Source organism: Acipenser ruthenus, chromosome 10 (genome assembly GCF_902713425.1).
Source record: "Acipenser ruthenus chromosome 10, fAciRut3.2 maternal haplotype, whole genome shotgun sequence".
In the NCBI taxonomy this organism is placed as follows: Eukaryota; Metazoa; Chordata; class Actinopteri; order Acipenseriformes; family Acipenseridae; genus Acipenser; species Acipenser ruthenus.
Genome location: NC_081198.1, coordinates 37,352,980 through 37,375,810, shown reverse-complemented (window position 1 = coordinate 37,375,810; position 22,831 = coordinate 37,352,980). Strand labels below are relative to the sequence as shown.

Below are 22,831 nucleotides of genomic sequence, written 5' to 3'. Positions count from 1 at the left end.
TGCTTCTCCAGCGCAAACAATTACACTCACTCTGACGCTCAATAGTGCAGCTAATAAAAGTTCATTGATAGGAGCTCCAGACCCCTTTTGTCAGTATCCTTGTTTACAAATGTTAGTTTGCAGTCCAAGGCAAGGGTTTTTAAAACTGGCTTACTGGCGCAATTCCGGCTAATGACTAAACCGAGTATTGTGACAGGGAAGCGTCACAGTCCAAGCTGTTACTGGCAGGAGAGACTCAGAGGCAAGCAAGCTGCAGTGAAGCGCTGTTGCACAGTTTATTAAACAAAACACAGGAACAAATGAAAATGGCAACAAAACAAAGATTACAACAAAACAATACAGACTGGACCTTTGGTATAAAGTTTTAAAACAGTACACAAAATCATAGCACAAACACTCACCCCAAACGCCTCCACCACACAAAGGAGTTCTCCTTCCTTTTATACATGTGGCCGCTCACCAATTAGCACCAGTAACCTAACTGGGGAATGATCACACTGATTTCTGTGCAGAGATTTAACCCCATCCCTGCTAACCTTACATTCCCACACACTATTTACAGCACAGGGCTTCTACCCTGCCACAGTATTTTTTTTGGAACACAATAAAACTGAGAGTCCACTCTCCTAATTACAATTAGCAGTGGACACCATATTTATAGTTCATGTGGACACTGCTAAGCTTATCAATAATCATAACCTTCAGAATCTTATCAGCATTGTGTTTAAAGGCCTATGTGCTGATTAAAAGGACCAAAGCCGGCTTTGTTATAGCGATGTTTGAAGTAGGGGTGGTGCAAACCAGTTTGATTTTGTAATGATTATCCTCCTGAAAGACTGCATTCAGGAACAATAGGACATATGTAAATTACAAAGCATGCCTCACTAATGGAGATGTCACATACAGATGTAATGGGTATGCTTGAATTTTTTTTTTTATTATTATTATTTTTTTACATGGACTAAAATAGCTTTACTGGTAAATCATTTCTCTGGAAAAAGTATTTACTGGCGCACTGCATGAAACCAAATAACAGGAAATTAGAATAAAAAATATCCCGTCAATACCAGGGTGGCCTTGTTCTATGTCTTTATATGGGCAGCAATTAACTCCTTTTCGGCATGTGGGTGGTGTGTATCTGTATTTTTAAAACCGATAGGAATGTAGTGGTTATGAAAGGTGAGCGAAGCCATATGTCTGTCTACTGGCTTGTTGTAGTATAGGTGTGTGCAATGCCTGCTTTCCTACCCAGCTCATTAGGACTTCCCAGAGGGGGAAGGTTTATGGGGCATCGATCATTCAGTGGTGCACATGTATTTTCTGTCACCAGTCCTGCTTAACCAGCAAAATATGGTTACACTGTTACAGTTGCTGCTTTCTGAGATGTAACCATTTATTCAATACATTATAATTTTCCATATGGTGCATTACCTACGTTGGGGCAAATCATATTAAACAATACACCAAACATTTTTTTTCCAATGTATAGTTTAATTGTTTCGATCCTCTCTTGGCCTTCAACACTGCCCAGCACAGTCTTCAAGCTGTATCTTTTTATTAGTTGTATTTCATACCATATTCAGGGGAAATCATCAACTATTTATTATACATGCAAAATCAATAGTCAGCACTCTAGGTGTGAGGATTATATTATGGACCTATTGCCTAGTGTAGAGTTAATAACCAAAACCAACACACTTATTTGTTTCATATTTTAATTTGAGGTTAGCAGTGCTGTTCTGCAAAAAAAAAAAAAAAGAAAAACATGTATGAAAGCTTTGGGTTCAGATCACAAAATGAATGAACATTTAGTTACGGACTGTTTTGTTTAAATTGATTAATTAAATCAGTGTTGCAGTTCATTAAACCTCAACTGTTTGAGGTTGGAACTTTATTCTCATTTGAAAAAAAAAAAAAAAAAAAAGGCTTGTCAAACAGACCTTAAACAAAACATCCCTGAAAACAGTCCTTCATTTAAGAGCCCTGTTTCACTCTGTTGGAAAATTGCAATTGGAGTGTATCCGATTAGTCCTAAATTGTTACTAGTTGGTTGGATACAAATATGTATTACTTGTAATTTTGTCTTCAGCGCTAATGTCATGTGTTTGTTGTTGTTGTTGTTGTTGTTTTCTTTAAAGGGCACTTGGTCTGTACATCCGTGGTGTGGAAGAAAACAGCAGATCCAAAAGGGAAGGCCTTTTTCAAGACAACGAATGCATTGTCAAAATCAATGATATAGACTTAATGGACAAATCATTTGCTCAGTAAGTAGAGGTTCCTTTGATGTCAGTTATTTTCTATGCATCAATGTATACTGTATATCTTTTTTTTTTTTTTTTTTTTTTCAAAGATAGGCCTGTTAAATTCTCTGGGAGTATTATGTGTTTTTTATACAAACAAAGACCTTTTAAGGTCCATTGTTGCAAAGAAAAATGTCTGTTTAACGTAAAAAAAAACAAAAAAAAAACAACATAATAAAAAACTTCAAAAGAAAAGTTACTTCAATCATTACAGATGAAACGCGGTATATTTTTATTCCTTTTATCATACGTTGCTGTTAGCTGTCTTCATTGTCGAATTCACAAATATAGGGATCTCCTGATGCTGGTGAAAAAAGAGATAATAGAATCTACTTATTGTGATTGTAGTTTTATTCATGTTTTGATAGCAGTAACGATCATTATTTTGAAGTCAGAGTAGCAATCTCAGTAAATGGTTTATAAACTTCATAGCAATCACTTGTGTTGTATTACGGATCATCATAAGTACTGTGCTGACAATTTGCCTATAATTGTTCTGCAATTTAAATAGCTTAAACCATGTAGCTTGAGTTCTAAGAAACTACATACACTATATGTTTTATTACTGGTACTGTTTGCTCTTCAAAAACCTGGTAAAGGTTTTACAGTAAAACAAATATGTAAGGGTTGATAAACTGCAACTTTTTTTGAGGTCTCATTTTTTGGGGAAAAAAAAAAAGAATAGCTTTATGAAATAAATGTTTTCATTTCATCTGAAATAATACATATATTGTTTTATTTATCTAGTGAATAAAATAAAATGATAAAATAAGCGAATGTATTTTTAATAATCAATGGTATTGATAAAGACTTTGCAATTTTTTTCTTAATAGATCGCAAGAGTTGTTCCGACAAGCCATGAAAAATCATACTGTCAGCCTTAATGTGCTACCTGCACCCAACAGAGATATATATGAAAAGAATCTGATTGGTCACCTGTACAGCCTAGAGAATGAAAACAGTGTTCCGAAGCTCCAGGTTCCACTCCCTGTGAAACCCAAGCCTGCTCCAGCCAATCAGAAACTGGAGATTGGACACCCTCCAATGCCTCAGAACACTAGCCTCTCTCCGACTAAGAATACCAATGAAAATACATTGGTGAAAAAGAACTCCTCTTTATCCCCTCTAGTAGGGTTTGGCAGCAAGAAAATAGGCAAGAAAATCAAAATTGACCTCAAAAAAGGTACGGAAAAAATTGTTTATCATAACTGGAGGTATCAAAGGTTTTTTTTTTTGTTACAGTAGATCAAAAAAGGTTTTGAAAGGTTTGTTGTGGTTCTGGTGTTATTCCTTAGTGTTTGTTTGCAGCATTCTGCTTGCAGATGTAGGATGTTATAATGATGTCTGCAAACTATACAGTGTACTTCACAATGATGACGTTAAACAGGTAACACTTGTAGAGCTGATATTTTTAAATGGGTCTATTTATTAATCCATTAATTGAAAATACTCTGTCAAAATCAAACATCAGGCAGACTACAAAATACAGTATGGTATTATAATCATTAGGGGTATCATAACCAGATGCAATGACACATAATAAAGACATGTTATCCACGTTTTTGTCAGTTCAACTAAAAATTCTGCCCTTCCTTTACCTGTGAACTGTGCAGTGATCTGCCGTATAATTTCAAAGTGTTTTCCTCTAAGGTTGAAACATTATGACAGGCTATCCTGCTAAAGCTAATCTGCTACAGATATGGCCTCTCAGCAACACTCTTGTAATAATGACTTGACAGTAACCCTAAGTCAGCACTTTTAGCAGGCCATTGCATGATAATGTAGTTACTCAGGCATCCTTATCCCCTGTGATTCAACCTGCTGCTTTTGTATTTCATAACTCATATAAATCATCACGGTTACATAAACTGTGTGTGTCCATGTTTTCTGTTACACTCCCCTGTCTAGAAAAGTAAACCACCATTACAGTACATGAACAGTTTGATGGATTTCTAAAAGCAGCTCTGTGAAGGAGACACAAGTCTTGTCTTTTTCCATCACACTGGAATTTCAAAGACCATAAATATATCATTCAGTGAATTAACCTGCTTGAATACACTCAGTTTGAAGATTTTTTTTTTAATTCTACCAATTTGTTGCATTTAGCTGTGATCCACACAGCCTTACTATTAAAGGCAGTTTTCTGTTTACAAAAACAGAGTGCATTTGTTCATTTCTTGTGTGTACATTATCTCCAGCAAATGTAATTGAAGACCACATAAACAATTGTTGTCATCTTACATTTTCCAGCCATTCTCAACATACTGTATGTATCTTTTTAAGAATATTCACACTTGTCACCTGCTTTAAAGTTACTGTTACAAAGTTATTAAGTAGCTCCAGTAGCCTTTTATTTAGTTACAGATACAGTATGCCGTACAGAAAATACATGCATAAGGAAGACCCACTTAAGCAATAGATGGTATATTTCAAACAAATGTGGTCTCTATTGAAAATGTCAAATGCTTTTTAGACTGTCTGTTATTGGTCATGGTTTAGATAGATTATTTGTATGGTATTAAAGTAACACCAAACGAAGAATAAAGTAAACTGCCCCTCTATTCATGGACTGACTCTGTTCTGTTATTTGTGGTCCAGGTCTAGAGGGCCTGGGTTTTACAGTAGTAACCAGAGACTCCTCAGTCCACGGGCCTGGTCCCATCCTGGTGAAAAACATACTGCCAAGAGGAGCTGCTGTGAAAGATGGCAGAATGCAGTCTGGAGACAGGATCTTGGAGGTAAACCCAACTTCATTGTCAAGCACAGTCTCTCTTTATTTTCTCTCTATAGGTGTTTATTCATTCTGTATTCATTCATATAGAATGAGATGGTGGGCTCTGTTCACATAAGATATATATATTTTTTATGTATTTTGTTTTGTTATGCATGTAACTTTTCCAGAAAGTCAATAAATTAGTTATATAGATATGCTGTTTCCATTAGTAGTCTTCAGCTCAAGGTTGTGATTGCAAGGATAGAAATTTGAAGCATTTAAGTGAACACCAAAAAGAGAGGACAAGCTACTTGGACACCCCTGCTGGTTTGTGGTGTTGGGACATTTGCTGTTCTACCCCACTCAGACAAATGATTTGCTAAGTATCCTGTCATCCATTCAATGCAATACCAATGTGAGGGGGAAATTCTATTGAATAATTACAATAAAATATCTTAATATTAATAACATTTTAAATAGTTTTCATAGCCTAGAAAAAGGCGAAGGCCAACACATACTTTTTCATAAAATTCTTGTTTTGTAACATTGGGCTGTTGACCTTTACCTTCAAAGAAATAAGGAACCAACAAAACAAACAAAAAAAAAAATTCAGGGTGGAACCACCTAAAAACATTTCACTCCAGCATCATTCTGAAGGTTTGAAAATGCGAAGTTTAGAAATGGGTTAATTATGATTTTTATGTTGCTGAACTTTTTTTGATAGGTGAATGGCACGGACATCGCTGGGAAAAGCCAAGAAGAACTGGTTGCTATGTTACGAGGCACCAAACAAGGAGAAACAGTCTCTCTCATTGTGGCAAGGCAGGAAGAAGTCTTCTTACCTCGAGAGCTGGTAAGCTTGTATTGCGGGGGGTGGGGGTGCATGCAGAAATGTGATTATGTAATGTTGTTGATAATCCTATTTGTCTAGTAAACATACCAGCTAAATTTACATCCCAATAGATTACTGTTTTAATTGCGGCAAGGTGTTTAGTATGTTTATTGTTTATACAAGACCCCGTGTTCTGATTTGAGCTGTATCTGAACATCATAGTAGCAGCTCTACAGTTATGCAGTAAGTAAGGTATTGCTTTACTGTAAACAAACAGCAAAAAAAGTCAATTGAAGAGATCAAAGGTTTTGAGGAAAATATGTGCACATTTTTATTTATTTTATATTACTTTAAAAGAACAAAATTAACTTGACAGTTGTTTTCATTAAAAAAGAAGCAAATTAGACTAGGGTGGTACCCATTTTAATCAGATTATGATTAAACAGATATGCAGGTACTGTATGTTGTTGTTTTAAGCAATATTTTTTACTAGCTTTATAACTTTAAAATTTCTTTCAAACCAAAAACATTTCACTTTATACAATATATAATAAAAGTGATTAGCTGGACACTGCAAAACTTGTGTAACTGTGTCATTTAAAGACTCTGCTGAAGTCTACTTCATGAAAAAAACTGTTTTTGTAAATTTTCTGGATATGCTAAATGTATTGTTTTAGAAACAAACCGCATTCCTCAGCCTGTCTGTCCCCACTAGGGCCCCTCCTGAACTTGGTCATCTTCCGTAGTCCTGAGTTTGATTGATTCCTTCGACTGGCATGTTTGATCTTTCTTGTGTGTGGCGGCCCCGAAAAGAGGAAGCAAAGCATTTCCTTCTTTTGTCTTATCCCTGTGGTTGCCTTTCTCAGTAACCACCCACTGTCCCCCTCGTATGGTTTAACTGTCTTTCCTTACAAATCACTACACCACCTCCTCCAGAAGTGTGTTTATAGTTATTCTGTTATCGCCAAGTGTTTTTTAAGGTACTGAATTGGGCTGGCGATAGCTCCTTCGCACATGTTTCACCAGCTATACAGGAAGTGCTCAAGCATGCTGGTCCCTGTGATCTGACCTTGCATCACTTTGCAGCTGTGTGCTGCCTCTTCCTCTCGCGGCTCCTGTTGAAAGAATGCCAAAACTAACTTGTTTTTCTGCACATTTCAGCAGTTTTGGAAAATAACATGAGACTGAAGGGGGGGTATGGTGTTTAGTATTGAATACACTTACAGGACCTCCTTTATATGTGTTACTCTGGGGAATTGTACTTATTTGTTTAATTATACATAATGCCATTTGTTCATTTTTTGTCATTGCTAACAGCACTGACCTAAAACAAAAACATTGAGGTGCGTGCTGAGTACTTGCATTTGTGCGCAGCAGTGTGTAAAATAGTTTGCCATCTCCTAGTCCTATATAAAAAACAAATTACAAAAAAAAAGCACCACTTGCTATGCATATACTTTGAGAACAATTTGGTGTAAAAATAAATAAATAAATAAATAAATAAATAAATAATAATAGACCTGCTGATTTGTATTCATTTTAAATTTTACAGAATTAACATTTTTTTTAAACCCTTAACCATTTATAGAATGTTAAGGTAGAACACATATAGAACCAATGGAATTAAAAGCCTTTCCTTGTCCATTAACAAAACATCCACTGGCACTTAGAAAGAGCATTCCGTTGGTAAACGTGTTAAAAGTCAGCTTCCGAGGCTCCCGAGTGGTGCATCCGGTAAAGGCACTCTGCGTGGAGTGCAGGATGTGCCCTATAGCCTCTGCCGACCGTGGACAGGAGTTCCCAGGGGGTGGCAAATAATTGGCAGAGTGCCGCCTCGGTGGGGCGGGCTTAGGTCGGCCAGGGTGTCCTCGGCTCACCGCGGGCTTGCCTGTAAGTTGCCCGGAGCTGCCTGGTCCTCCGATGCTGTAGATCTGAGGTGGCTGCATGGCGGGCCTGCAGAGTGAAAAGAACCGGACTGCTGACAGCACACATTTCGGAGGATGCGTGTGTCCATCTTCATCTCTCCCGAGTCAGCACGGGGGTAGCAGTGGTGAGCCGGGTTGAAATAAAATAATTGGGCTTTCCAAATTGGGGAGAAAATGAGAAAAAAAAATAATTGTCAATTCCAAATTAAATTTTTTTTTTAAAAAGTCAGCTTCTGAATGAAAGTTGTCTGGTACGTATTGAAAAGCAGCTTACAGCGAGTGATGTGCTGTCCCCAACAATCCACCCATGAAGCACAGGGGCTTGACTATCATTAAGGGCAGACACCACAGCTGACCCTTACTGTGTTTCCCAGATGGGAGTGTCATCCTGCTGATGTGTCCAAACACAACAAGGGTGATGACAGATGGCTTGTGCCGTCCTGTCTTCAAACAAACCATCATTTTGCACCATCTATAATGCAGTGCCTAACACATTTATAATAATAATTAAAATTAATAAATAAGTGTCTTCATAGAGCATTAAGCCGTGAGTAAACCCAATACTCATTCTGTCTTCTGAGGGTTGGATTGTCAGTCATATCCAAGGGTGGTTTTGATGGAACTTTATCTATCTTTAGAACAAAGCTTTTAAAGATTATTTATAGATCCCAGATGAGGACTAGTAAGGGTTGAAATACTGTAAGTCTTTTGAAAATACTGTGCCCCGTGGACTGCCAGTAATCTTTCAAAGGGCAGTCAACTGGCTGATTGTAGCAATCAAAACAGTTAGGGAAATTGCTTTTTGTGTCGATGGGATAAAAATTGCAGATTTGACTTCAACAAAGGCAAGATAAATGCCTTGTCATTTTGAGTGTGCCTGCTGTTATTTTAAATGATTCCTTCTTTAACAAGTAGAATGCATTGTAGTAACTGTCAAGTGTAATTACATATAACTAGAGTATGCAGGTAATTCATATGAAATTATTAATTTATATTGACTTCTACTTCATCACACATAAGCGATTATTCTGAATTGCCTCAATTAAGTGTGGACTGCTTAACTGATGTTTACATAATTATTTGGATACGAAAAATACATATGTACGTTGGTAAAGTATTGCATTTGAATTAATGACACTTATAAAAGTGGTACTGTTTTTACTTCTCCTAGCAGTAGTAGTTGTGTTATTTAATGTATGTTTTTTTATGCGCTTAGACTTAGTTTGTTAATTAGTCAATTGAGTCAAAGTCTCATTTTTCAGTAGAATGCTAGGCTATCGTGTTTTTTTGGTTTTATTATTTAAGAAATGGGGAATGTGTTATTCCATATTTTAAACAGGAAATCCTGAGTTAAATAGAAGTACATTTTAAAAATCGTATTTACTCAAAATGCATGCTGGCATCACTTAAAATCTCATACTGAAGTTATTAATCATTATATTTGAATACCTGTTTTGAACATAAACAAGCATTGGCTAAACCCATTTAATAACCCAAAACAAGCTGTTACCATATGGTAACAATATCTGTGAAGGGCTAATTTGAGATGTGATATTGTACAGTTAATTCTGCTACACACAGCTGTGGGGTTTTATAATATTCTAAACAAAAAGTTTATGATTTGGTAAATCTGCTCATGATGCACAAAACAGACATCCATAAACAACTTGCATTACTTCCTCAATACAACGCAAATCGTCCTTACCCAGAAAGAGATCACGTCTCCCAGGACTCCTTTTGACTTCCAGGTCAGGACTGGGTTACTGGCTAAATAATCCATTTAATAACTCAAACTAAATCAGCTATTACCCAGAGAGAGGATCATAAGGACACCTCTCTCTGTTGACCTTAAAATTCCATGCAGCTGCTTCAAAAAAAAAAAAAAAAAAAAACACAGTGCAGTTCAATTTATAGTTCAATAATAAAAATTATTTTGTGCAAATCACCATTTATGCCCTCTGAGACAGCAGGGCTTATAACCTTTGTGACAAGACCCCTCTGCCCTTGCAACCTGTCAGCTGTGTAAAGTAGATTGGAATGCTTTTGCTGGGATTAGGTTCCGCAGCCAGGAGTAAGACCATGTAAGTGACTGCGCTGTCCAGAGCAATCCAAAAGTAAACGACACTGTTTCAACACTGCTTGTAGCTTCATCCCACCGATTCACACTTTTTTTTCTGTGGCATCTATGAGGTTTCCTTGTGTTGAATCCAGATTTTCGGTTAAAGCTAAAGTACACACAAAACTGGGACAACTGTACATACTGTATGAACCTGTGTCACAGCAGAAAAGTCCATAGAGTCATGGCTTGTGGTTTTCGCTAACTCAGCCTCTGTATTGATGTAAGATATAGCTCTGGCTATAAGGGAGATTTTTCTTTCTTTTTTTGTGGTATTCTTGGAAAGCTCAGTAAGCCTTTAATAAAACACACATGGCTGTGTGTACTGTAAAAACACATGACCCATAATATATTTATTTGATCTTAACTTTCAAATACTGTGTTCCCTGTTGGCTTCCTGGGAGGTAGAACCAATAGGATTTTTTTTTCTCAGTCCCTTTGCTTTTGCACATCTAAACCGTGTAATTGTTCCAAAGGGAAAAGCTAAACTTATCACATAAACAGTGTTTATGTAAAGGATATAAACTAATGCTGGAATCAAAAAGAACCCTTCAGATGCCTGACATAATGCATAAGAAACATTTTTGGTCAAAATTGTAATAAACAAGTACAGTATATGTATTTATACATATCAATACATTTGGGATTATAGAGTTTCACCAAAGACATTTTACATGTACAGAAACAGCCCAGTTAGAATGAAGGGCTCTATAAAAGCTCACTGATCGGTTTACTGGTATTTGTAGATTTGCATCCCCTAGTTCATCCTACCCTCTACAAGGAATACCCAGTTTCATGAAGATACGTCTTCATATAAAGTGTATGTTTTGATACAACGTGTGTTTTGTTTCTTCAACAAGGACAGCAGGAATTCATTTTTTCCACTTTTTGACAGTTTTTTTCTGCTAATTTCCCTTATGGTTCGGCCCTGTAAAGAGAGTGACAATAGTTGCTTTGCGCAGGAGAAACGTGACTTTCTTTATATACAATTGTGCAGATTGTATCTTATTTGTAGTAAAAATAAATAAATAAATAATTAAACTCAGCCGTATATAAAGCCAAAAGCTTAACCACATCAGAGTACATTTGCCCTATTTAAAAACAGTGCTTTAAAAGTAAAAGCTAGGGTTTTATTTTTTAGTCTGTGCTTTTTGTTCCACAGATTCAGTGATAATAAAAAAAAATACTACGTAAACCTCCTAAGACTTTCTGAACCAAACTTAAGAGCAGAAATCAAAGAGAGATCTGGCTTTTGAAGTTACTCAATGCCAGAGGGAAGAAAGCGGCCATTAGCCATTTGCCGATGTGTGGTCTGACACGCAGAGTAAAGAGAATGAAGATTGCTACAACCTTTCAACTCCATAACACACCTCCCTGCTCTCTCACTGTCCGCCAGAAATAAAGACAACACAGAACTGCTTTATTTCATTCAGTGTCTTCATTTCTGCTGAAAAAAAGAAAAGAAAGGCCCACAGGGGAATATGATTCCTTATCATTATGGAACAATTTGGTAGGGTTAGGCAACACATTGCAAGGCTCTGACAGTGAAACAGGCAAGGGCATTGGGCAGGTAGTGAAACAATGTAGTTTCCTTTCCTGCTCCCACTTGAGATATCTTTCTTTTTTTTTTTTGGAACTCTCTGCAATAGGTTTGAAAGAAATATGTCTGGATACAGTGATCCTCTCGACAGCAGTACTGGGATCAGATTACCATAAATTAGCCGATTTTAAAAGTGTGGTGGTCATCTGGAATAAATAATGAGCTGAAATGAATGTTTAATTGAACTTGTCCTGAGAGGGATTTGCTGAACACTCAGTGCTCATGCATTTTATTATCATAAATGAGACTCAAATACAGTAAACATTATTCTCTATCTCACCATCTCATCACAGGCCCAATCCCTTACTGTGAAAAAAAATATATATATATATTGTGTGACACGTGTACTGCGCGGGCTAAATAAATGCAAGGTAACTGAATGTTCAGTTAACTCACCTTTTATTTATTTATTTAATCTAGAGTGGGTTTTCAGCCAGGCTAGGTTAGAAGATACTGTGTATCACAAAAGATAAATCAGAAATAAAAGGATTAATTTCCATTCCCTTTGATCGCATCTACATGGTTTGCTAATGACAAAGCATTGGACCTTTCCAAGCTTTGAGGAAGGATACTGGATCTGAGACATGTCAGCCATCAAAAACATCTTGGTTACAGTCATTACGTTGATGGATTAGGCACATTTTTGCTTTCCTCATCAGGTTTCCTTTTCTCCCAAAACATTTTCTCAGAAAAATAAAAACTGTTACTTTCAACTTTGAAGTTGGTTTTAAAAAAGTTACTATGTACTTACTTGTGTTAATTATTATTTAAATATAGCACTATTAGTTGAACAACTATTGAAAAACTATTTTTTATATAATTGACTTCTGAAATTATAATATATACATGTTAAAATTATAAATGTTTGGTGTCAGTTTTCAAAGAGTATAAAACCCCTCTCAGAACATTAGACTTTATTGTGGTTAAATTACTTTTAATTCTTGGCACTTGGCCATGTTGACCGCAGGGCTTAATAAGTGTATTGTCTTAAAACATCCATGGTGTTTTATAGTTCATAACTGAGAAAACAGCAGGCTTCAGGCCACCAACAGGCATTGTGTTATTGGTGGGACAAGCTGGATAAAAGCCTTAGCATTGAAGGACAGTGACGAACCACCCAATCCTATTATACGTTTCTTTGTAAGTTAAGTATAGTTGACAAAATCTTCCAAACAGGATAACAGCTGTCAAAACACAATATGAAGCAGCTAAGCAAAAAAATTATTGTGCCACTTGGACTGTGAGAAACCACTGTACAGTTTATTTTTATTGTTATTATGTTTCCTATTATATAGTCTCCTTATTTAGTGCCATAAACTGTACACTTCCTTATTTGTTTGAATGTACAGTACACATTAAAACATTCCTCTTACTGTACACTTCCTTATTTGTTTGAATGTACAGTACACATTAAAACATTCCTCTTACTGTACACTTCCTTATTTGTTTGAATGTACAGTACACATTAAAACATTCCTCTTACTATGGTCAGTTTAATTATTGTGATACAAAATTACTTCTTGGCATGACACTGAATTTGAATGTGCATTTGGTATATATTTAGAGTTAGTTAGAACAGTGAAACAATTTGGACATTGTCTATATTTTACTACATAGCGTTGAACAATACACTCAGGATTCAAAGGTTTCAATTCTCAAGCCGGGTTATGTCTCCTGGGACCAGATTCCAGAGGGAAGGGGCATAAAATCAGAAAGTCCTGCCCTCTGTCAGTCAAGCCAGAGTTTCGAGATAGCTGGCAGTTCACAGTGGGAAGACCTCAATGAAAAGGCCTGGAGTGTAGATAGACACCCAGTCACAAAAACAGCTTGGACCAAGGTCCTGCAAGGACCTCTGGGTTACAAGTCAGGTTTTTAAAATCACTCCAGTCGTCAATGGGAGCATAGTGTACAGCTGCAAGGAGTGCTGTAATGTGCTTACTGTTGTTCGGGTCATCTCCCTAGTGCCTCAGTTTTGAACACCTTGGGGTCTATTCAATTGATCTAAAAACGATGGCAGAACTAAATGCCACCATTATTAAACAAAAAAAATCTCCTAACAGTGTGTGTGAATCTCTTTTGTGTATTTCTGTCTTTTAAAACTAAAATGCCAGCAACATTTATAATATGTACAGAATAGTAGTATTCTGTAAAACACTCCCTTAATTTGATACAGTCGTTATGAAAAGTAGCACGGAAGAGTACAGTGCGCATGATGTACAGGTATATCTCTGTGTGTCAGCATTGAATTAGAAGCAAATGTTTGTAATGAAGCTCATTTCAGAGTCCTCATGTGAAACTTTTATTTGAAAAAAAATTCTCTCTGGACTATTGTGTAGGACTTGTTGGCTTCGCTTTACCTCGTACACCAACTGAACATAATTTAGAACTGCATTAGATAAACATGGATATGTCTAAAGTGACTTTTAAAATGCATTTTTATGAGGTGTTGATTCTTGTAAATTGCGTGTAGAAGGCAACAGGGTTTTCACAAGGAGTGATTCTTGGCAAAGGACAGAAACGTGTTTATTAAATTTAAATAGCATATATTATATATTTATTTTTCAATCTTCATCAATATTGATTTGTTCAGTTTGTGCGCTGTGGTGAGCTTTTGACATCTTTTGACAGCTTACACTGTGGCATACTTACATACACGTCACAGACTATATTTTAAGAATGCTTGTTTCTTGAGACGTTTTTGATCTTGGACATAAACTCTTAAAAGTACCAATGTTTTAAAACCCTAAAGTTTATTGATTCTTGTGGCAAAGTGGTTTGCAGATGTAGAGGTGTTGCAGTGCTCAAGACAATTACAAACAACAAATACTGGTGAAATGGTGGTTTATTTATAATCCAAAGTCTGATGACAACAGTAAAGAAATGGAGGGCTGGCAATACACAACAATGTGTATTGCACAGTTCAATAAACAATGGGTTGCAGTCCCGAAATAATACACAGTTAAACACTCACACAAAACACAGACAGGGTCACAAGTCCAGAGTGAGCGCTGTAGTGCTCGTGGTGAAATACAATTTTAATCCATGAACAATGGTGCAGTGTTGTCCGGGTTTGTTCTGGCCCTTAGCAGCTCCGGATCGTGTTATCCGTCTAATAATAACAAACAATACAATTAGATTCGACAAAAAAACAAAAAAACTCAATGTTATATTTTGCTTGTCCTTTAGTGTTCTCTTATCCATAAACAAAGTAACAGATCACCTAGCCTAGTCCCCTATTTGTACCTTCAGTCACACCCCCTTGGTTAGCAAGTGCAGCCGTTTCTCCTCCAATCCGTGGTTGCCACATCGCTTTCCCTCTGGAGCAATGACTTAATGTACTGCAGCTGTGCCCCCTTTCTAGATGGCCGACTTCCACCTAACCCTGGGAATGAATTGTCAGGCCATCCAGTCCAGGGCACTCTGTTCCCTTTACACTGTGTCTTCACATGTCAGGAGTGAGATTTATCACCAAGAATCATTCTGTCTCTGTTATAATTCTATATACAGGGGTTCACATAACTTTTATCATTAGGTTCTCAAGTGAGTACCAGCAGAAATGGTTTGGTACTCGCCAAAATTAGGAGTCATCATCCAAGTCGCTGTCAAGCTCCACCTCCTCCTCCAACAGTTCAAAAAATGTGGATGTCAAGAACCAGGGGTGCAAATTAGGAGCTACATTCTAGTGCCAGAGTACCTCATAGACCTGTTTCATTCATTTTTATTTATTTATTTATTTATTTTGTTCGTTGGCAACCATAGATGATGATAGTTTCTTATTGGGTCTAGACTACTCACATGACCCACCCACACTCATCCACATACACAGGAGAGAAGGTTAGTTTCGTGTGAGAAGTTGTAAGGGGGGCTTGATTACGGCAATATTTAATAATTTAAACTTTCAAAACAGTTTAGCAACAAGTTTTCAAAACAATTTTCACCCCTGTCAAGCATGCTGGGTTCAGGATCAAAGGTTTCAGTGTCATCTTACACATGTGAATATGCAACAGAAATTTGTGAGGCAGATAGGCGGGGATCGTTATTTGTTTTTTAAAATGTTGACATGTGAAGACCCACACTCACAAGCAGCACTGCTTAATGGCTGTGTCAGAAACAACAATAGTTTATGCATGTTTCAGTAGGAGTCCAGTTTGCTGGTTATTACAACTTTTAACAAATCGTCACGCATTCTCTGTTCATTTCAATAGCCTAGCACCAAATTCCAGCCCTGAGAATTCAAAAGCAAAAAACAAAAAACTTCAGTTCTTCAATTTATCAGTGTTGTTGAACACATTAGCTTGACGGCACAACAGTATTTATGGAAGGATATAACTGAAATGTAATGGTCCTCAGATATCGACACCTCCTCTCATCCATGCGCAGTTTGGGAAGCGAAGCGTCAGCAAGCTTCCACAGTGCCACTCCTCTTAACTACATCCCTCTTCTCTGAATGGACAGCTAAATCGAGATCCCTGCTAGCATTGGTTGTTTTTAGTTGTCCATTAAAAGAAAATGATTGATGCTATGCACTGGAGTGATTAGTGAATTGTAACCCTCCGGCCTTAAGTGAAATATGGGCTGCTTTAAGTATGGTCAACAGTAATCAGCTCAGTTACATTAAATGTAGAGGTTTGTAGGTAGCCTAAAGTTGTTTCTTGTGGTAATGAAAATTGGAGTAAATAGCTTTCAGAATCTAGACCCATGTTGCATAGTAGAAGGAGCTATATCTGTTCCATAGGTAGTAGAGATGCAGGTATCAATATGAATGGTGTTGTAGAGATCTAAATATAAGGAGATTATGATGACAAGGCTTCAGTACGTGTGTGTGTGTGTGTGTGTGTGTGTGTGTGTGTGTGTGCGTGTGTTATATAATATATAGTGCTGTGAAAAAGTATTTGCCCCCTGTCTAATTTTCTGCATTTTTGCACATTTTTCACATTGTATTTGGTCAGATTTTTTTGTGGGTTGTAGTAGTATATATAGGGAGTCTGAGAGAAAAAATGACACCAAAGTTTGGTGCTTCTTTCATTTGTTTGGTGTGCAAGGTAATCAAACATGCAATCTTCAGGTGTGAAAAAGTTATTGCCCCCCCTACTAACTCAACCCAATTAAAGGGATAATTAGGGTCAGCTGTTTGAGTACTTTGGTTATCAACCAGGCCTGATTTGGGCAGGCCCTTCCCAATATAAATCTGACTAACTTTGACCCTTACCATCAGAGTGAAGTTGTCAGCACACAGGTTCTAGAGGCACATCATGCCACGAACAAAAGAAATTCCTGAAGACCTCTGGAAAAAAGTTGTTGATGCCTATCAGTCTGGAAAGGGTTACAAAGCCATTTCTAAGGCTCTGGTGCTCCACCGAACCACAGTCAGAGCCATATTGTCCAAATGGAGAAAGTTTGGGACAGTAGTGAATCTTCTCAGGAGTGGCCGTCCTGCCAAAATCTCTCTAAGAGCAAGGTGTAAAATCGTCCAGGAAGTCACAAAGAACCCTAGAAGAACATCCAGGGATCTCCAGGCCTCTCTCGCCTGGGCTAAGGTCAGTGTTCATGACTCCACCATTAGAAAGACACTGGGCAAAAATGGGATTCATGGCAGAGTAGCAAGGCGGAAACCATTGCTCACTAAGAAGACCATGAATGCTCGTCTTAAGTTTGCCAAAAAGCGCCTGGATGATCCTCAAGAGTTCTGGAACAATGTTCTATGGACAGATGAGTCAAAAGTGGAACTTTTTGGCCAACCTTGGCCCCGTAATGTCTGGCGAAAACAAACGCTGCATTCCACAGTAAGAACCTCATACCAACGGTCAAGCATGGTGGTGGTAGTGTCTTGGTTTGGGGATGCTTTGCTGCATCAGTACCTGGACGCCTTGCCATCATTGAAGGAACCATGAATTCTGCTCTGTATCAGAGAATTTTACAGGAGAATGTCAGGCCATCCGTCCGTGAGCTGAAGCTGAAGCGCAGCTGAGTCATGCAGCAAGACAATGATCCGAAAGACACAAGCAAGTCTACATCAGAATGGTTGAAGAACAAGAAATTTAAAGTTTTGGAATGGCGTAGTCAAAGTCCAGACCTAAACCCCATTGAGATGTTGTGGCAGGACCTGAAACGAGCAGTTCATGCTCGAAAATCCACAAATGTCACTGAGTTGAAGCAGTTCTGTATGGAGGGGTGGGCCAAAATTCCTCCGCGGCGCTGTGAGAGACTAATCAATAACTACAAGAATCGTTTGGTTGCAGTTATTGCTGCTAAAGGTGGCGTAACCAGTTATTGAGTCTAAGGGGGCGATTACTTTTTCAAACGGGGGCATTGGGTGTTGCATAACTTTCTTTAATAAATAAATGAAATATGTATCAAATTTTTGTGTTATTTGTTCAACCAGGGTCCCTTTTATCTAATATTAGATTTTGGTTGAAGATCTGATAACATTCAGTGTCAAAAATATGCAAAAATGCAGAAAATCAGACAGGGGGCAAATACTTTTTCACGGCACTGTATAATAAGCTGGCTGCAACTGTTTAGATTGCTTTACATGGTTGCTTTCATTCTTGCTATTGTTGTATTGATTTAGTGCTCACTTATAAAGCATGTTCGGAATCAGACCAGGTGAAATAGTGTGTAATGTGTTAAAATGACATGTGTTTTTAACAGAAGGGGGAGCAGGACTGTGCCATCCCCTTCCAGGAGGGTAAGGAGCAGATGATGTTCGAAGTCCCTCTGAATGACTCCGGCTCAGCTGGGCTGGGAGTGAGCCTGAAAGGGAACAAATCCCGAGAGACCGGAGCAGACCTTGGAATTTTCATTAAATCCATCATCCATGGCGGGGCTGCCTATAAGGTATGGATCGTCTTGGGACCTTTTAGAGATGGTGTCAGTCTGCCGTATGACCATAAAAGTGAACGTGATCTTTTTGTGTTTGACATGATCAGGTAACAAACCACCGTTTCAGCAACCCAACTATGACCATATGCCTAATTTACACATGGAACAGGGGACAGCATGCCTCAATCAAGTTTTCATTGACTGGGGATTGTTTTAGAATAAGCCTTTTGCCCCAGCTATAGTAACCATCCCTTCCACCTTTTGAAGCTAGTTACGCCAATTTACTTTTCTTGCTCCACAACCCAGAGAAAACTTCTGTTGGTTATTCCACTTCAAATGTAAACTTAACATAGTGACATGTACAGTACAGTAGGTAGAAGCAGTGGATATCATCCATAGCTTCAAACACCGGGATACAACGTCTAAATAAAGCCTAACTCTAAATGTATCTCTTCGAGTAATACCAGTAATTAAAAAGATCTACTGTAGTTGACTGATAAGTATTTATCTTTGCACCTGTGTTTCAGTATTTAAACCAGACTATGAGGTAGCTGTGGTACAGAATGTACTTTGCTTTAGCCGGGAGAGAAGCTGTGCTTTATAGAAACGCTTAGCCTAAAATTGCAAACTTGTAAAGAACTTTAATTTGAAGACAAGCTTCCCTGCTCTCTGTGAGGCAGAATAATCAGACTCTCTCTAAAAAGTGCATTTGTATTTTAATACACTTTATGCTCCAATCTGTAATCTCTTGTTTTTTCTCCGCAATTCCCTGTTGTGTGTTAAGAGGTTCTAAACTGTGTTCATAAATTTAACATTCTGACATATTGGCTGCTGAGTCGGCCTCTCTCTGTAATTAATAATGTACAGCAGCCTAGTTACAGTTAATGTTGCAATACAGGGGATGTGAATCATATTTCACATTTCATGTAAACACTTCATGTTTTATAATTTGTATTTAGCATGTTGCATGTCTGTCTAACAGAACACACAACTGGCTGCTAGTCTAGGTAGTCTCTGGCTTTGATTTTTTATTTTTTATTTAATGAAAGCATTCCTGTTTCACCCATTTAAAGTACATATATGGATGTACAGTACAGTTAAAAGTAATTTACTTGTGATATTTAAGGTACGCCATTTATACAAGAAAATAATGATGTACTAAAAACTACAGCACTGTTTTTTGGTGTTTTCTCGTTTGGAAGTTTGTCTGTAGGAAAGATTGTAAACACCTAGTTGGATTGATGTGATAATTGCTATACTGCTTTATATTAGTGATGGGAAAAACAGGCACACATTTGTATGCCAAAACGTCCCCCACATATTTTCAAATGCTCCTGTAATCTCGTGAGCATTTCCCTATGATCTGACTGAGCACCTTTATGTGACCTGTTTAGAAATAACATCCCCTACTGCAGCTGTAAATTCAGAATTAGAGATCTCAATATCAAGAAAAAGTTGATGACCATGGCACATATCAATAGTATATGTAGAATAAGAAATACAAATAAATAAAATCTAGATGTAAAGTACTTCATGGTAAAATATATTAAAATGTGGAATAACTGTCTTAAGAGACATGTTGAAATGTAAATGTGACATACAAACTGACGGGTGTACAGACAGAGATGCCTCCATATAGGGCTGCAGTGTGGAGTAGTGGTTAGGGCTCTGGACTCTTGACCAGAGGGTTGTGGGTTCAATCCCCAGTGGGGGACACTGCTGTTGTACCCTTGAGCAAGGTACTTTACCTAGATTGCTCCAGTAAAAAACCAACTGTATAAATGGGTAATTGTATGTAAAAATAATGTAAAATAATGTATAATGTGATATCTTGTAACAATTGTAAGTCGCCCTGGATAAGGGCGTCTGCTAAGAAATAAATAATAATAATAATAATAATAATAATAATAATAATAATAATAATAATAATAATAATAATATCACCCCACAATTGGATGCGCACAAGAATTTGTTAAATCATTTTAATACCAAGTTTTGTTACAGTGTATGGACAGATAGACACCAGATTATCACCAGAATCACCAGGATCTTGAACTCTCAATAACCTATAGTAAATCATGTTAATACCAAGTTTCATCGCAGTTGGATATATGGTTTCGCAGTTGTATGTAAAAACTACAACCATCTCCACTATATCCCTTTCACCTGGGAACAACTAATATATTCTCACGGGTACTCCTAACAAATGTATTCTCATGAACTTGGCTATTTCTCCATGATTGTATAATCTGTAGCTCTTATTTCTAGCTCTTAACTTTTTGACACTCTTGGGTTGCCTAATCAGTACAAGAAGTTTTGAAATGCCAGGGAGAAAATGACCCTACCACCCCAACAGCGATATTTCATCAACATTTATTTTTAAGGCATTCTTTCTCGTATTTTTTAAAGTTCAAAACGTCACAGGCACTGCTGAAATATGCAGAAGTGTGATATTATTTGCCTGCTGAGGTTTTCAGGAGCCAGAAAGTGTTCTCGCCTCTCTGAGAACATGGTTTGATGGATTGATTCCTCATTGTGTGTGCTAATTCTTTTTTTTTTTCTTTTTTTATATATAAAGAAAACAACAACAAAGAAAAAATCTGTTTGAGAATAAGTTTAAGAAAGGGTGGAAAGTACTTTTTATGACTATGCATATGCATCCTTCTCCAGTAAAAACAAAGACAGTTTTTAATTAAAATAATGAGGCAGGCTCTGCGCTAATTCTCTGGATGTCTGAAGGTCAGGCCACACTAGGCTTTGCCTGGGAAGTGAAAGGCCAGGTTAAAGGGCAGAGTGAAGGGGATGACAGCACTAAGATGCTTTAAAATCCACATAGGCTTTCACAGATATTCAGGGGTTAGTTTACTGCCATTGTGTCATCGTCTCTGGATTAGGTTCCAATGCTTTGTTGACAGAAGTGTTTTTCAGCTCCACAGGTGTAGCTTCTGGCTCAGTCGGTGAAAACCAGGTTTGCATTTTGTAAAAAACAGGAGATTCCATGCAAGCTGGCAATTATAAAAGTTGGGGTCTTTAAATTGCGATGCCTCTTGTTTAACCTTTTAACCACATACAGGTGTTGCAGAAAAGCTGTAACGCCTGCTATCAAAATGGGAAAAGGGTCTATGGTAACCATACAGGATAGCATTGATAGGAGGTGATGACAGATGTTTAAATTGTTATATATGGCATACATGCATCAATTATTATCACCTGTTCTTTCAACAAGGTTTGGAGTAGAAATCTGCGGCCAGGTCTGTTATCTGGAATAGCCCATAAGGTCATCACTTTTTGTTCTTCAGTCTATAATTTGTCTAGCAATGGAAGAGGCAGGCAGCTTTTATGTATGTCAGCATGGATGCTTTTTGCATCATACATTTTTAAGGGACAGCCCATGTATACAAAGTATATGCATCCTATTGAATGTGTTCTCTCTATTATCTTGACATAATGTATGTGTATTTTATTAATATTAATTAACACAACATAAACAGCAATAGTAGATGCATATTTTTAGCAAGAATATATGGCAGCATACAGCATTCATACTGGATAAGGAAACCCCAGCAATCTAAAGTTGAGCATTTATGAGACATTTTTCATATCTGCTCCCAAGGCTGTAAGGAAATTCTGTTGGAATTCTCATATTAGAACATAACAATACCTACTGTAAGTATCGTCATACAGGACCTGTAACTATTACATTTCTGTTGTAAAGACTGTTAAGTTAGTTCAATTAAACTGGAATACAATACATTCCTTTTGCCTCTCCAATGGTTTATGGGAGCAGCTGTCCTCCGTGGATAAGAGATGAGAGAAAACTATCTAAGGTTTTTTTTTACAGAATAATTAATATTCATCCTAATAAACTTCCAGTACTCTTTTACACTCCATTTAACATTCAGGCAACATAATTCTCTGATAAGCAATCAAGTCCCTTGGAGCCTAGGAACTGTAACCCTTTACATTAATGACTCAAACTGCATTTGTTTAATACACGGGTGACTAAGAAAAAAAAGGAAAATAATGTTTCACAAAGCCATTGCTGTAGGCCTGTCCCCTAAGCCGAGGACCTGTTCTGTGTTACAGGATGGGCGCCTGAGGGTGAATGACCAGCTCATAGCAGTGAACGGGGAGTCTCTGCGGGGGAAATCCAACCACAAGGCCATGGAGACTCTGCGCCGCTCCATGTCGATGGAGGGAAACATTCGGGGGATGATTCAGCTGGTTGTGGCCAGGAGGCTGGAAAAACAAAATGAGGTAATCATGCAGTCCAGGGTCTACAATTCAGGGCTTGAACTTTTAGTTCTGCTGAAACCTGTCCAATGTGATTTATTCAGTTTGTCTTGTTTCTCAAACTTAATTTCAACCCAGCTTGCAACATTAAATCCTTTTACTTCAGCAAATGTTGTTCAATTCGATTTATTTTTAATTGTAATATTATACACTTATAGCAAGTTTATACTAATCAACATCTAATTATAAGACCAGTTAACTGATGCCATTTATAATGTATATTTTTAAAT

The 22,831-nt window shown here is 37.4% G+C and overlaps 1 protein-coding gene across 2 annotated transcripts in view; it reads left to right on the top strand.

Annotated features, from left to right (window-relative positions):
• The window catches only part of LOC117410617 (partitioning defective 3 homolog B-like), a 239,626-nt gene that overhangs the window by 106,215 nt on the left and 110,580 nt on the right, over positions 1 to 22,831 (top strand). For both annotated transcript variants that reach the window (XM_059032166.1, XM_059032167.1), the window contains exons 7-12: positions 2,139 to 2,264; positions 3,134 to 3,483; positions 4,899 to 5,038; positions 5,738 to 5,866; positions 18,138 to 18,323; positions 22,395 to 22,565. In XM_059032166.1, the coding sequence (XP_058888149.1) occupies positions 2,139 to 2,264; positions 3,134 to 3,483; positions 4,899 to 5,038; positions 5,738 to 5,866; positions 18,138 to 18,323; positions 22,395 to 22,565 (1,102 nt within the window). The remainder of the gene's footprint in view (positions 1 to 2,138; positions 2,265 to 3,133; positions 3,484 to 4,898; positions 5,039 to 5,737; positions 5,867 to 18,137; positions 18,324 to 22,394; positions 22,566 to 22,831) is intronic.